The 12813-nt window shown below is 46.7% G+C and overlaps 1 protein-coding gene across 4 annotated transcripts in view; it reads left to right on the top strand.

The window, feature by feature from the left end:
- ANKMY1 (ankyrin repeat and MYND domain containing 1) overlaps window positions 1-12813 on the top strand; it is a 278322-nt gene that overhangs the window by 240894 nt on the left and 24615 nt on the right. For all 4 annotated transcript variants that reach the window (XM_029616456.1, XM_029616458.1, XM_029616457.1 and 1 more), the window contains one exon: window positions 9714-9777. In XM_029616456.1, the coding sequence (XP_029472316.1) occupies window positions 9714-9777 (64 nt within the window). The remainder of the gene's footprint in view (window positions 1-9713; window positions 9778-12813) is intronic.

Below are 12813 nucleotides of genomic sequence, written 5' to 3'. Positions count from 1 at the left end.
CTGTCGGTTCACAACCTGGAAAAGGGAATGAATCTGGAGACCCTAAACTGGGTGATGGTGACCACGTGTTCCGATCCTGCTCGCGGTGGCGCCGCAAGCAGGCTCTTACCTTAGCCCGGAGGCTGCAGTTGAAGCCGGGGCCTCGCCTGAGGCCCCCGATGCCGGGCGCTCTCACAGCCGGCCACCATCTTGCCGGCGCAGCAAGAGCCGTGCCGGGTCTCCCCGATGCAGTAGAAGGCCGCTGATGCTGTCATCTGTTCCCGCGGCGTGGAGGCCGCATCCGCGGACTTGCTTTGCAGGGGAGCCGCCTATGGACCCTCCTTCAATGGCTCGGACGCCGCCGACATCGTCGGGGCCTGCCCTGAGGCCCAGCTTCCTCCTTTCCGGCTCAGCTTTGCAGTGGCAGCATGGCTGCTGTCCAGGGTCCTGCCCCTTCCTTACTTAGGGGCAGGCCTGCAGCTTTTCTCCTGATTTAAAGGGCCAGCGCAGGTGTGGCCCTTGTGGAGCTCCTCCCAGGGAGTTGCCTCTTCTGCCTACTTAAGGACTCTTCGTTCATTCTCTCATCACCTTGGCAAGGGTTCTGTCCTCCCTAGGATGTCTCTGTTTTGGGCCTGCCTGGCTACCTTGTCTTCGTTCCTGAGACTCCTTGATGATTTTGTCTCCTGGTCCTTGATGATACCTGCAGTAACCTGATGACCCAGGTTCCGAGTAACCCATGCCTCTGGAAGTTCCTGTTTTTATTGTTGAGGTTCCGGCCCTCAAGTTCTGACCTCAGAGGATCCAGGGGTTGCTCAATCCTTGTGTCTTGTCCTGAGCATGCCCGCTCCCCTTGTGTTTCGCGACCAGCCTCCTGGCTGTGTAGGGTGATGGAGGACAGTGTGGTCCGTGACCAGCCTACGGGCTGTGTAGGGCGCCTGAGGGACTGTGCTCGCCTGTGTCGTCTGTTCCAAGTTCCAAGACTTCTTCTTGTCTGTTCCAAGTTCCAAGACCTCGTCTCGTCTGTTCCAAGACCTTCAGCTAACCTGACCTCTATCCGGCCTGCCGCCTCTGCTGCTCCCTGTAGCAGGTCCGAAAGGGCTAGGAACGGTTGGAGGACTGTTCAGAGACCACCATAATGTTGGTGGTCTTTCCGGGGCATGCATGTCCGGTGGAGGCTCCAGCCTTCCAGATTCCTTGTCCCTACCCAGAGGGACTAGTCTCACCCATGGGGCGCACATCTGGTCCCGCGCTTAGGAGCGCCTCCTGGCGCTCCTGTCCACTGAGCATAATACCACAGACATAAGTCTCAAAGGTTGGGGAGCGGTGTGCCTGGGGTGGTCTCCCAAGGGCTTTGGTCAGTGGAGTAGAGGGCCTGGACCATCAATCTCCTGGAAAAAAGAGAGGTTCAACAAGCACTGGAGGCTTTCCTTCCCCAGATCATAGGCAGGATGGTTCGGGTATTTGTTGTATCCATCGGTGCCCGACACCCTCTCTCCGCCCTCCTTACCTCTCTGGCGCCTCCCTCTCCGTCCGAGGGAAGACTGGCTAACGCGGCATTCTCCTGCCACTTGTCCTCGGGTGTTCCCGGACCGGCTCGATGCTGTAACCGCCATGTTTCCTGGAGGCCTAGGGGCGCGCGCGCGGCGCAGCCCCGATTGAAGTACCGGCATTGGCGCAAACCTCGGGGGCATCCCCCGAAGATGACGTCACCCGCGACGGATATTTAAGGTCTCAGTATTTGCTAACACATCGAGTTAGCAAGAGTTTCGCTACCTAAGCTACTCTGCCTCCTCGGACTTACCAGAGGTACCCGCTCCTCGGGGGCCTCGCTCGCTCCTTGTTTTTTCAGGTGACAGTCTGGAACTGATACTCGCTCCTCGAGGGCCCTCTTCCCAGACTTACTTCGTATACTCTTCTGCCTGGAAGTCTTCACTACCAACTATCTCAGCTACATCATTGAGTTACCATTGTTCTCTCTGAGCTTTCCCTGGAACCAGGTACTTGTTCCTCGAGGCCCTATACTTTCCAGCTCCTGGACTTTATTGGGACATTGTGTGAGTGTTACATCTGCATAACCTGCCTACTCACTATATCTCGCCTCTCTTCAGCTCAGCCTCCAGGGATCACTGTTCCAGTATCTGAGTGACTGCAGCCCAGCTGGGCTTGCCAGCTCTCTGCTGCCATCTCTGGTGGTTCAGTATACTGTCTAATAAAGAACTAGTGTGTGTTTGTCTTCTAACTCTGAACCTGACCAATGGTCCCTCTCGGGGTCATTCCCCGGGGGTGTGGTCATCTGCCAGTGGTCCGAGAATCTACCCTCAACTATCTGATTGCTCCTCTCATCAGGCAACAGATCAATAACAGATTGCTAACTCCAAGCAGACTGTTAACTCCGAAAATAACAGATTGCTAACTCCGAACTGAACAGTATTGTTGGACAATGTGATGACAGTGGCATACATCAATTGGCAAGGAGGGCTGAAGAGTCAAGTGGTGGCTCTGGAAATGTAATCTGGTTCTGCAAGTGATCTGTGGTGCACCCTATGAGCCTTTGAGAAGGTAAACGTTGAAGGTGCTGATGTTAAAGACAGTGTTTCTGGTGGCTATATGTTCAGCCAGACAGATTTTGGAATTGCAGGCTCTGTCATTCAGGGATCCTTTTCTGCATATTTTTAATGATGGGGTTATGTTGCAGATGGTTCCTTCTTTCTTGCCGAAGGTGGTGTTCTCTTTTCATGTCAATCATATGGTGGATCTTCCGCCTTTTCTGGTGTGGTCTAAGGATTCTCCTGAAGAGAGAGAGCTGAATCTTTTGGATGTGCAACAGACTCTGCTGTGGTATCTGGAGGCCACTAATTTGTTTTGGCGCTCAGATCACCTTTTTGTGTTGTTTTGTGGCATGGAGAAAGGTGATAAGGCCTCAAAGGCCACAATTGCTCGTTTGCTGAAGGAGGCCATTTGCTCTGCTTATATTTGTAAGGGTTGCAAGATTCCAGTGGAGCTAAAAGCCCATTCTACAAGAGCGCAGGTGGCCTCTTGAGCAGTGTCAGTTGCTATCTACCCAGAAGATTTGTAGAGCAGCAGTGTGGTCGTTGCTTCATACTTTCACCAGACATTACCATTTGGATGTGCGGGCACAGGAGGATGTGTCCTTTGGTGAGTATGTGTTATATGCGGGTCTTTTGGGTTCCTGCCAAGTTTAGGGTTGCTTGGGTACATCCCACTTGTCTGGACTGATCTGGGTATGAACAGGAAAGGAAAATTGACTCTTACCTGCTAATTTTCATTCCTGTAATACCACAGACCCAGAGACCCTCCCTGTCGCTGCCAAAAGACTGCATTTCCTGATAGTCGATGTAATATATTCCAAAGATTTTTTTTTAGTTTCTACATATGTTTTTTGGTTTCTGGAGGTGACAGAGGCTCCAGTGCAGGGGGTACCAGCCCTGCTTTACCTGTTCACCCTGGAGAGGATTTTAGATTCTAATCTTTGGCTTGGGTACAGGTCAATACTGAGGGACTGTTGGTGGCCCTCTTGGTTATGAAACAGTGCCTCAAAGTTTTGTTTTTTGCCTCCATCTGCTGGTAGGGATGCAAAACCCACTTGTCTAGACTGATCTGTAGTATTACAGGAATGAAAATTAGCAGGTAAGAACCAAGTTACCTTTTTTTTTTTAACAAAGAAAAACTACTATCTGAATGTTAGATGAACATGCAGATGACATATACCAGGAACACAGAGAATCGGGTGCACATGTGCGGGTGGGTCCCGACTCACGCGTGCAAGTGGGGATGATTTAAAAAAAAAAATTGCAGTGATGGAAAAGGCCCATTCCCAGTTCCCTAACCCCCTACCTATTCTGCCACCCTTTTACCCTCTCCACCTCAACCCCTAAAATTCCTCTTCCTACCTTATTTTTTTTTGTTTTAAAACTTACTCGCTCTGATGAGCTGCAGTAAGTTCTACACCCCAATGGGCTGCCGGCATGCACTTCCCTTGGACAGGGTCTAATAGCTGCTGTCCTGGCCGGCCACAGTCCCGCCCCTGCCCCTCTATGCCCCTGCCAGCCCCTTTCAAAGAGCCCGGCACTTCTGCACATACTGGGAGATATGCACGTGGCCAGGCCATTTTCAAAATGTGCTCAGTGCACGCACTGCCTGCCACGCGCATATCTCCCAGTAATTGCGCACACTGGGCTTTTAAAATTTAGTCATAAGTATCATAAAAGGTGCCAAATGTATGTTGTGGCTATATGGGGGTATATTTTATATTATGTCATAGAACATTCTATACACAATCTGGTAAAGAAAAACTTAGTTTATAAAATTGTGTAAATATATGGATAATCAGCAAAAAAATGTAATATCAAAAACGAATACAATATCACAGTAAGCCATACATAAATCAATACAGGTAAATAGGAAAAAGACAAAAATAAATTACAAAGAATACTTCCCTTATATGTATTCCCTCTATAAAACAGTGTCCTTGAATAATCTGGAAGACTGCGAGCTTCGGGACCCCAAATAGAACCAGCTGATTCGCTCTTGGTTCCTTTCAGATCATCCAATCAAAATGGACAAATGCAATTCCTTATATATCTTTTATTCTCTGATCTAACCTTAGAATCTGCAAACACTAATTATTTTAATTTGCACTTTTTACAACCAGGAAGGCATTTCAGTATTAGTCTTTGATCTTCCCAGGTGTTAAGAGACACCAGTTGACTTTTGGTTATCTTAATTCATTATCAGCTCATTGGTGTCAGTACTAGTCTTTGATTTTCCCAGTTGTTAAGAGACACCAGATGTCTTTATAATTATTGTATTTAAATTATATGCAATATATTGATCCACAACCATCAGTCATTAGAACCTGTTCTGTGTTGTAGGTTTGACATGTTTGTGGACCCTTGATTGCTAAATTGATGACTCCTCCCATGGGGAAAATACAGCATTAGGCTGCCTCTACAGTAAAAACCACAGAGATAATGGAAGCTTTATTATACAGCAGTAGCAATGCCTGAGGAGCGGGCTGCATTCTTCAGCCAGTGGAGTAGGTCTCTGATGAATAATTCAGTCTAGGCACTGAGTTGTATCAAGTGCAGAGAAGCTCTCACCAGAAGCTGGAAGTAAAGGGTCCGGTAGTGGTCCGCAGAGCGGGGTAGGCCGAGAACCCAGTCACAGATGAAGTAGTCAGTGATGGTATATCCGGTAGTGGTCCGCGGAGTGGAGTTTGCTGAGAATCTATTCTGTGGTGAGACATGGCAGAGAGACTGAAGAGAGAATGTACTCACAAAGTTGTAGGAGATGGCCTCTGCAGCTCGGAGGTAGGGATAGTGCAAGGTCCAGTGCGCCAGAGCCTGGATATCCTCTGTAGATGCAGGTTAAGGCAGGCGAGTTCAAGGCCCCGGGGAGCAGGTACCTTGGGTCTTGATGAGCTGGGAAACCTGGAGAGTAGACAGGAGCAAAGCAAGACTCCCGAGAAGCGGGTGCCTTGAGCATCCTTGCTGGAAAAGCGTAACCCCAGAGGGTAGATAGGAGTGAATAAGGCCCCCGAGGAGCGGGTACCTAGAACGCCCTGTTGTAGCCAGTGTAACCCCAGAGGGTTAGTAGGAGCGAGACTCAGAGCAGACGTCTCTGAAGAGAGTCGAAAGCTGGAGCGGAATCCTTGCTAACTCGTAGCTGGCTTGGAGATCAGAGGCTAAGTACCCGGAGGTAGTGACGTCATGTGGTGGGGACGCCCCTGAGGTTCCCGCCATGACGTATTCAAAAGAGAGGGTGGCGGGCGCACGCGGGCCCTAAGTGACCTCAGTGTAAGAATGGCGAACGCAATTGCCCATGTCAGTCTGGGGACGCCGGAGAGGTCAGCGAAGAGAGGTGGAGGCAGCCATCTTGCCCAGAGGAGAGGAAAGAGAAAGAAAAGAGGTGAGATAGAGAGGGCGCAGCCATCTGCGACCGACGGGCACAACAGTACCCCCCTTCATAGGGCCCCCTCCAGGCCCCCTTCCAGTGGGTTTGGGTTTCTGAGGATGCATTTGGTGGAACCGATGGATCATGTCTTTGTCGATGATGTTGACAAGAGGTTCCCATGAATTCTCCTCAGGGCCATATCCCTCCCAGGAGATAAGATACTCCCAAGTCTTGCCTCTCTTGCGAACATCTAGGATGTCATCAACCTTGTATTCAATGTCCTCCTCAGCATCCGGAGTCGCAGGTTCGGGAGTCTTGTTAGAGAACTCAGAGAGAACAAGCAGTTTTAGTAGAGCCACATGAAAGGCGTTGTGTATCTTCATGGATGGAGGTAGTTTTAGGCTGTTTGTCAAATTTTCCTAGTCATCGGAGGATGGAAAAGGGTCCAAGGTAGCGTGGTGCAAAGCGTGCTGAAGGTAGCTTTAGGCAAAGAAATTTTGTACTCAGCCAGACCTTGTCTCCTGGTTGAAACTGAGGTGCCTTTCTATGATGGGCATCGTAGGTTCTCTTGGCTCTTTGGCTTGCCTTGAATAGCAGTTCCTTAGTTTGTCTCCAGAGCTGTTGTAATTCTGCTGCCTTGGATTGAGCTGCAGGTGAAGCCACAGTCAGTGGTAATGGTAGAGGAGGTAGTGGTTGCCAACCGTATACGACTTGAAAAGGGGAGGACCCTGTAGCAGTGGCAGGATGTGAGTTTAAGGCAAACTCTGCCCAAGGTAGTAATTCTGCCCAGTCCCTTTGTCTTGTGTTCACATAAGACCGCAGAAACTGTTTAAGTGTTCTGTTCATCCTTTCAGTTTGCCCATTGGACTGTGGATGATAGGCAGATGTTAGGTCCAGTGAAATGTCAAACTTTTGGCAAAGCGCTCTCCAGAATTTAGCGGTAAATTGTACACCCCTGTCGGACAAGATGTGCTTGGGCATCCCATGGAGGCGAAAAATGTGTTTGACAAATAGCTTTGCTAGTTCAGCAGCAGATGGTAAACCTGGCAGTGCCACGAAATGTGCCATTTTTGAAAAGGTATTGACAATCACCCAAATTGATTTGTTTCCACCGGAGGATGGTAGATCCACTACAAAGTCGGTCGCAATGTGTGTCCAGGGCTCCTCAGGAACCGGCAGAGGTTGTAGGAGAACCCAGGGGCGTCCAGCAGGGGGTTTCTCTCTTGCACAGGTCGCACAGGAAGATACATAGGCTTATACGTCTTCCTTCATTGTAGGCCACCAATAGAAACGTTGGAGCATGGCTAGTGTTCGGCTTTTCCCAGGATGGCCAGCCAGACGGAATCATGTGCCCATTTTAATAGCTTTTTTCTCATACCCCAAGCCACAACAGTTTTACCAGCAGGAACAGTGTGCGTGATTGCCAAAACCAGTTTCTCGGGACTGATAACATGGCGAGGTTTATCTGGTACATCATCTGGGGAAAATGAGCGTGAAAGGGCATCTGCCCGGACATTTTTTTCTGCTGGACGGTATTTGAGCAGGAAATCAAACCTGTTGAAGAACAGTTACCACTGGGCCTGTCGGTGGTTAAGTTGTTGTGCATGTCGAAGATACTTCAAGTTTTTATGATCAGTGTAAACCAGGATTTGATGTTGAGCGCCCTCTAGTCATGGGTGCCATTCTTCAAAGGCAAATTTAATAGCGAGTAATTCTTTGTCTCCAATTCCATAGTGTTTTTCAGCAGGTGAAAAGCATCTTGAGAAGAATGAACAAGGATGGAGAACATTGGAGTCGCTGTATTGGCTTAATACCTCCCCTACGCCGACATCCGAGGCGTCGACCTCGACGATGAATGGGTGATGGAGGTCGGGATGGCGAAGGCAAGGTTTCTTTTGAAAGGCTTCTTTGAAGGTTTGAAAAGCTGCCATGGCCTCAGGAGACCATTTGGAAGGATTAGCCCCTTTTTAGTCATGGACGTGAATGGAACCGTCAAGGTGGCGTAATTCTTGATAAATGAACGGTAGTAGTTCATGAAGCCAAGGAAGCGGCGTAATGCCTTCAACCCTGTGGGTTGAGGCTATTCTTGGATGTTTTTCATTTTTTGGGGATCCATTTGAAAACCCCTCTTAGAGATGATGTAGCCCAGGAAGGGTACGGATTCTTGATGAAAAGCGCATTTCTCAAGCTTAGAGTACAAATGGTTCTCTCGCAACCTCCGCAGTACTTACTTCACATCCTCCTGGTATGTCTGTAGATCCTATGAGAAGATCAGGATGTCATCTAAATACACCAATACACACTGGCACAGGAGATCTCACAGAATGTCATTCATCTTATTTTGAATTTTAAAAGCTCGGGTGCATGGCATAACTGTGAGATACGTGAATATGTTGGGCTGGTGCATGCTTTGCGGATTTTGGTCTCTTGGATTGCCTGCACTCTGTCTATATCCTCGTAGAGGCACAGATTCCAAATTTGGGCACAATACATGAGATGAGGTCTCACCAACAATCCTAGATCCTTCATCTTATAGGAGTCAAGATATTTCATTATCATTTCCTTTAGTAGTGGCTCCATTAATTTACCCTTTAGCAAGTTCTGAATAACTGGCAGGTAGGGATTAACCTCCTCCTTAGTACCATTTTTATGAAACACGGTTACTGTAATCAATGCATTGTCTTAAAGTTTTTTGTTTTATGTGTGTGTCCTGATTAGACTAGACTATAAGCTCCATGGAGCCAGGACTGTCACTTAAGTTTATCTGTCTGGCACTTTGTACCTCTAGTGGCACTTTATAGTAGGAGGGTCAATATCTGCCTTTTCCTTCTTTTTTATGAAGTCACTTCCCAAATTGTTTAAACAGAACTAAATATTCAGCAGAACTTATTTGAATAAGTATTCAACAGACTAGTCCCCGTGTAAAATTATCCAAAGTATATCTGGATACAATTATTTGGGTAAAGTTACCCAGTTAAGTTTATCTACGTAAAGTTGTCAGATAATTTTATCCACATAAAGTTATTCAGAAAAAATTATCCAATTAACTTTAGGATAAGTATTTTATCTGGTCAGACTTTGTCCAGGCAGCATGGATATTCATCATAGCCTGGACATTCATCATAGCCTGGACAAAGTGAAACTACAGCCCAGGAATATCCCTAGTGCTACCTCTTTTTTTTACCAGGTAAATTTTCTGCAGGAAATGAGTTAACGGGACAAAATTCATCTGAGAAGATAGGAGAAATATTCAAATCTCTTGTTTGCCGGGTTACCTCCAAACATTAGCCAGGCAAATCCTTTGAATATTAAGCTCATAGAACTTATCATGTTGTGAGGGAATATATGGGAAACTCCCTCAGAACACCTTAAAGGACCAGCTACTACTATCTGGCCTGGTCCTCCTTAAGAACCAGCCTCGCAACAGATTATGGATGAAGGGAGGCTCCCTTCAGCATACAATAAGGACTTAGGACCCAGAAGGGTTGGGGAGACCCCAGAGAGAAGGCAGGAAGCCATTGTACTTTGAGGACTGAGTAAATTAAGGTCTGCACAAGTAAGCAGTCTTTTGTGCTGCTGTATTCTTTTCTGTAATTGTAAATACATTTTTTTTTTATGTGGAAACAGCCAGAGCCTGCCTCTGTCTGTTCTCCTGACTGTTCCCCCAAGCCATGGCTGGTCCCAGTTACCACACATGTTAATAAAATACATCATTATTTCATTATATGGTGCTTAAGAACTTTTTTGACAATGTGACTGCACTATTCATTTTTTAGTAATACATGTTAAGTTCTAATCTTTATCTCTGTATTTTGCTACAGAAGCTGTTTCAGATACAGAGATGAAAACTGAAGAGATGGCTTTGGATGTACAAAGAGAACGTAGGTAATACCATGATTGAAAACAAATTGCTCAATTACTAGATAGTCCTTCATAGACACTATTTTACTGCAAACACTTGCAGAAATGTTCAGTTGCAGCATTGTAACTGAACAAATACAGCACTGTCAGTTATCTGGGATTTAAGCAAGCTATTTTATCAACCTACCCAATAGAAAATAATGGCTCTGGATTATTGGTATACTAAAAATGCTGCCACTTATTTATGCTAATTACAGTATTAGCATACATTTTTATAAAGCACCTTTAAATTTTCTGAGGCCAATATTCAAAACCATTTAGTCAGATAACTCACAAATTATCTTGAATAGCCCCAGAACCTATCTGGCTAACGTTTAGCAAGATAAGTAAGGGGCATTTTGGGGGGGTGTTCCAGGCTGGGGTACAGCTATCCTAGGGGACTGCAACCTGCGGCTCCTGAGCCTCATGTAGCTCTTTGAAAACCTGAATGTGGTTTCATCACGGAGGCATCAGAACACAATGGTGCAGGCTGAAGAGAAAAAGGCAATATCAGTGGGGATGGGATGAGGGTGCTTGAGGGAGACTGCATGATGATATCAGTGACTGAGACAGAGAGACTGCCTGCTGGGGACCATGGGGATTGAGAAAGAGTGTGCGACTCCTGGGGAGAGGAGAAAAGAGAGACGATAAGTGCTGAACAAGAGGTGGGATTGAAGAGAGGATGTGACCACTGGAGGAAAGGAAGGCAGAGAGTGACTGTTAAGGATAAGGAGGATAAAGAGAGAGAGAGAGAAAGTGATTGCTAGGGATCAGAGGATTAAGAGAGAAAGTGATTCTTGGTGTGGGGAGATAAAGAGAGATGATTATTGGGATAAGGTGGAATTGAGTGAAAAAGTGCTGGAAATGGGGATTGAGAGAAACAGAGTGACTTCTGGGGATGGGGATTGAGGGAATGAACTGATTTACATAAATGTACTGAATTTAGACAGGGTTGCAACACTCAAAATATTTTGGACAAAGAATAAACATGAAATGGCTCTTCTGTTTTGAAAGACTGCAGACCCCTGAGTTAGCCAAATAACGTATCTGGCTAACTCCAATATTAGGATTGCCAAATAGGGGTCCATATTCAGAGGCATTTAGCTAGATCACTTACAAGTGATCTAGCTAAATGCCGTCTTTTGAATATTTTGGGCACTTATCCAAATTATCTTTAGTCAGATATCTCATTATCTGGCTAAAATTTAGCAGTATAACATAGTAGTGTTCTAGGGGCAATTCTGGGAGGAGTTAAGTTAGCTAAGTAACTAGGTCATTTATCATTTCGCGATAGGGCCTTAATGCATGTGATAACGCCTTAACATGTGCGATAAATACCGCAATACAATTGTATATGCAAATATACACTTGAGTATGCAAGTGGGAGAACAGTGGGAGGAGTAAATGCAAAAAAGGGTTTTCTATCACTTCTCGTGTCTGATTGACGCACAATAATGCAGGAATTAATGTCAGAAATAACTGCACCTATTTTTTGGGACGGTATAGGGGAAAAAGTTTTCATGGCATGCATTCGCCCATTACCGCGGTTCGCTATTACCATGCATGATAATTTTGGACCTTATTGCAAAAACACCTACCAGGCCCTCCTGGACCAATAAAAACAGCTGTTCCCACTTGGCCTGACTTCCTACATCCATTATGTTTGTTGCAAGTGTACTTGTGAGGGGATGCTAGATGCTTGAGGGGGATCGCCACAGACAACAAGAAGAAGAAGAAGACCAACCACAACACGCTGAACATGAAAGGGAATATCCCATCCCTCCTTGGGAAGACCCAGCACCCGAGCATGAACCATTGGCCCACAACAGGGTTTGCCGTGCAGGCGTCCATGGTACAGAAGATAAAGGGAATGCATCTTTCCCTCCATGAACATCTTTGCTGGACCTGCCAGAAGATTATGTAGTAAGCAGGTATTACCTCACCTCTTTGGCTATAAATGGAATTATATGATGAAATCAAGGGAATCTGGTTCCAGTCACTGAACTGTCTCACACTATTCCTGGGCTCATCAAACTACTGGCCACCCTGCATTTCCTGGCATCTGTCTCCTTCCAAACTACAGTAAGGATAGCTGGGGGGGGGGGGGTGTGCCCAAGCATTTTTTGTCATAACAGCTGTATTCGACCGCCTTCATCGCTACATAGTTTTCCCTCGGGACAGTCAGCACTTGATGGATATCAAGAGAGCCTTTTATGACATTGCACATTTTCCAAATGTTATGGGAGCTATCAACTGCACTCACATAGCCATCATCCCATCACATAACAAAGAGGAGATCTACCACAACAGAAAGCTCTTCCACTCTATCAACGTGACACATGACTGCACATCCTCAATGTTCTGGCCAGGTACGCGGAACCCGCACACGATTCCTTTATACTTAGGCAATCGGGCCTTATTGAAGATTTTGAGGATGGCCTCTGTGGTGACGGTAGGCTTGTAGGTAAGACACATGCTTCTTTTGATAACGAATCTCAGGCTCTGTGTTTGTATCAACTCGCTGGGACAGGGGGGGCGCTGCGGGGGAGGTAACAGCCTTGATTACCTGCCAAATGACTTGAACTGTTAGGTATAGATGCCAGAGCGCCAAGGCGTGCCTTTATTTCCACATGCTGGAGAGGCCTGCTAATATTGTGTGGTTACTAGAGATGTGCAATCGTTTATCACGAATTAGGCAATTGCAACAAAATTGCCTAATTCGTCGTGCTTCGGGGGCCCCGAAACCCGAAAAGTATTTTCACCGAACTTCGGGGAAAATTCGTTTTTCGGGTTGGTATGGGGAGAGGGGCACATTTTTTTTTTTAATTAAAAACCACCCCAAACATTAAGATTAACTATAATACAACCACCCTCCCCCCATCCCGATCCCTCCCCAAGACTTACTAACATCCCTGGGGGTCCAGCGGGGTCCCGGGTTCCATTTGTCCCTCCGTGCCCGGTGTGCCACTGCCAGCCGTGCTCAAAATGGTGCCGAATAGCCTCTGAACTACTATGTCACAG

This window comes from Rhinatrema bivittatum, chromosome 9 (assembly GCF_901001135.1).
Source record: "Rhinatrema bivittatum chromosome 9, aRhiBiv1.1, whole genome shotgun sequence".
In the NCBI taxonomy this organism is placed as follows: domain Eukaryota; kingdom Metazoa; phylum Chordata; class Amphibia; order Gymnophiona; family Rhinatrematidae; genus Rhinatrema; species Rhinatrema bivittatum.
The sequence above is the reverse complement of the archived record's forward strand: the minus strand, read 5'-3'. Positions and strand labels throughout refer to the sequence as shown.